Source organism: Nicotiana tabacum, chromosome 8, assembly GCF_000715075.1.
Source record: "Nicotiana tabacum cultivar K326 chromosome 8, ASM71507v2, whole genome shotgun sequence".
Taxonomy (NCBI): Eukaryota; Viridiplantae; Streptophyta; class Magnoliopsida; order Solanales; family Solanaceae; genus Nicotiana; species Nicotiana tabacum.
This window is the reverse complement of record NC_134087.1, coordinates 211,088,900-211,091,875: the sequence shown is the minus strand read 5'-3', so window position 1 is coordinate 211,091,875 and position 2,976 is coordinate 211,088,900. Positions and strand designations below refer to the sequence as shown.

Here is a 2,976-nt window from a genome sequence, read left to right as displayed (position 1 = left end):
TGAGAAAACTATTTCATCAATATGTTTCAAGAGACTAGCAATACATTCACACCTTCTGCTACAAGAAATCCCAAAAGGCACAAAAATGATACTCGAAAGTCAGCTCAATTATACAGAATAATAGTAGTTGTATAAGTATTCTCTCTTCTGTGTGAAAATTGTAAAGATATAAAATGAGATATCCAGAAAAGGACATATACGAATGACAGCTTCAGAAGTCTAATGTTGAATTCCTCATTTCTCTATAGAGAGCTTTAAGATTCTATACAAAAAAATAGGGGCTCCTGCACTACTTCAAAGGTTCAAATCGTGAACCATTTTCATAATCAAATAGAGGTATTTGTAGCTTAGCCTTCAAGAGGTTCCGAGTCACCTTTTAATCATGCTGATCCAAAGCCATTTCCCCTCACTCAGCTTTTCTTTAATCTCATTTTTCACAATTGGGATTAACAATAGGCTTGCAATGAATATTGAAAGAATTAGCATAACAAACACACTGTTCCATCCTCTAGTTGAAATATATCCTGCTAAAAGTGGCCCAAGAGCTGCCCCAACTGAACCAGTAGCGTCTATAATTGCACTTACAGTAGCTAATGCACGAGAGTTCCCCTTTATGTCGCTCTGAGTACCAAGATCTGCTGCAACTGCTGTGGTAATAAGGGAGTAAGGACCATTAACAAGTGCACCAGAAACGAGCATCAAAGCGATGTTGGTAAACATAGATACACTCCCATATATGCGATAAAAAAGAAGGGCTGGCATTGATAACAACAAGAATATAATGGAAGTAACCCCACGAGCTTCAATTATGTCCGATGTGACCCCTGCCAAAACCCCTCCAACGACTCCTCCAATATCAAAAACTGTCGAAAGGATCCCAGCACTTTTGTGAGATAGCTGCACACCAGCAACAACTGCAATAACAACAAAATTGTAAGTGTGCAACCCATGTAGGAGTGGTTAAAACGAAGCTTAAATTTTTTCACAAATGACATAAGATTTTAAAAAAAAGAGGTTTTGTTAGGCTCATCAATGTAGAAAAGGGAAAGACTTTACTCATAAACAGAGCAATTGTATGTAATATCATTAGCTCAGCAGATTAAGAGCTGATTTTGAACACCATAACCGTTTCAAACCCCAAACTAAGCAAGCGAAGGCTTTGCTACCCCTATGCTCGTCTAGCATAAGCAAATAAACACAATATGCAATGAAACAACCAAGCGCATCTCCAATCTCAAACACTCCAGTGTAAAAGGAAAGCAACAAGTTCTTATCATTCAAGTCGAGTTATTCATATAGAAAATCGGATGCTAGCGTTGTCAACGACCAAAATGGAAACAATACTCAACTTAATCAAGTAGCATCAAAAAGTAGTTTTTCCTAGTAAAAGCTCGGCGAAATGAGTACCTGTGTGCCTTAAGTAGAAGGGCAGCCAATACAAAAAAGTGTAGGCCACTAGCTTAGAGAAAAATAAGCAGAATGCATAGGGTGCAACTCCTGGTAACCTCCAAGCTTGCAAGAACCCAATTGCACCCTCAGTTTCGGGTTCGACGACGACTCCCTCCTCTTCAGTTTCACCTGTCTCTGAACTAACCAATGCAACTCCCTCAACATTCATCTCAATCTCCTTTGAAGCCAATTCTAAACCGATATGATCAGGACTCACTACAAGAAACATATACACAAACGCTGCCCCGACCAAAATGAATATCCCGGGCAATAAAAAAGACCAACCCCAACCAAAACTCAATACAGATGAAGCAACTAAAGAACCAATAATATTACCAACTGAGGTATTTGAATTCCAAACTCCCATTATCAACCCCCTCTTAGCCTTCCCAAACCAATTTCCAATTACAGCCACAACACAAGGCCAACCAATAGACTGAAACAACCCACATAAAATCTGAACAATTACAAAAAATAACAGCCAGTGCACATCAAGAAAATAACCTAAACCAAAAGCAATAACCAAAATGCCACTACCAAGCATTCCAACAGTCAAGAAAAGCCTTAAGTCAATATTATCACCAATATGTCCAGCAAAATACATCCCAATTGAGTATGCTAACAAGAATGCAAGATCAAGCTCCCCTAAACGGTGAGGCCCACTTGGACCCTCAAATGGGGCCCACCCATTAGTGCCATTTTGGGCTTTGATCTCAGGTCCAAGAACTGATTTTACTATACTTGGAGGTTTTCTTGAGGCATGAAAAGCTGCATATGCTATAAAAGTTAGAAAAAGGACTAAAAATTTGTGGAAAGTTAAAGTCTTTTGTGGTGGATTGAGGTTTGGAAAGAAATTGAGACCTGGTGGGGGTCTATTAGGTGGAACCAAATTAAGGGGTTTGAGTTCCATCATGTTTTTTCTAATTTCATTGATTTAAAAATCCAATCTTTTGTGTTTTTTTTTGTCTGATTTGGGTCTTGTTTTGTATATGGGTTTATGTATTTACTGAGAAATTGTGCAAAGGGTTTTTGAAGAAGAAGACGAAGAAGAAATTGTGCAAAGGGGGGTTTATGAATTTTTCTTCTTCTTTTCTTCTTTTAGGACAATGTTTGTTCAGATCGAAAAGTTTGAATGATTCTATGTCGTAGAAGTTAAGGAATGAGGAATTTGGGAGTTTTGACTGTCTTTCCTCCCGGGAACCTCCCACGAAATGCAAACCTTTGCCCTCTCCCTCCCCAACACCCACTACCCACCCACCCCCTACGACAACAATATTTCACCCTATCTCTCTCTCTTTTTTTTGGGGGGGGGGGGGGGGTTGAAGTATATGATATACGTATTAATTTGGGACCCGATTAATTCAGATTCGAAATGTCTAAGGTCATTAACAGCTTGTTTGGATTGTTGTTATATATCGTTTCATAATATATCGTGTTGTATTGTATAATACTGTATTGGCTAATCGGCAAGGGCATATCTATAACTCAGTGTATGGGGCACGTGAACGCATGTTCTTTCGGCCAAAC

The 2,976-nt window shown here is 38.9% G+C and overlaps 1 protein-coding gene across 1 annotated transcript; it reads right to left on the bottom strand.

Moving 5' to 3' along the window:
* On the bottom strand, positions 1–2,702 carry LOC107773549 (putative glycerol-3-phosphate transporter 5). Its single transcript, XM_016592954.2, has 2 exons — positions 1,408–2,702; positions 1–914 (listed from the first exon to the last, which is right to left on the bottom strand). The coding sequence occupies exons 1-2, from the start codon at positions 2,360–2,362 to the stop codon at positions 370–372; spliced, it is 1,500 nt and encodes a 499-aa protein (XP_016448440.2). The 5' UTR covers positions 2,363–2,702; the 3' UTR covers positions 1–369.
* Positions 2,703–2,976: the final 274 nt, after the last annotated feature.

What these genes read in the sequence shown, in the direction of transcription:
- LOC107773549 (XM_016592954.2), bottom strand. Translation starts at nt 2,362, where the DNA reads ATGATGGAACTCAAACCCCTTAATTTGGTTCCACCTAATAGACCCCCA. An exon ending in CTTCTACTTAAGGCACACAG is followed by an intron (nt 915 to 1,407) that starts GTACTCATTTCG and finishes TTGTTATTGCAG; the next exon opens with TTGTTGCTGGTGTGCAGCTA.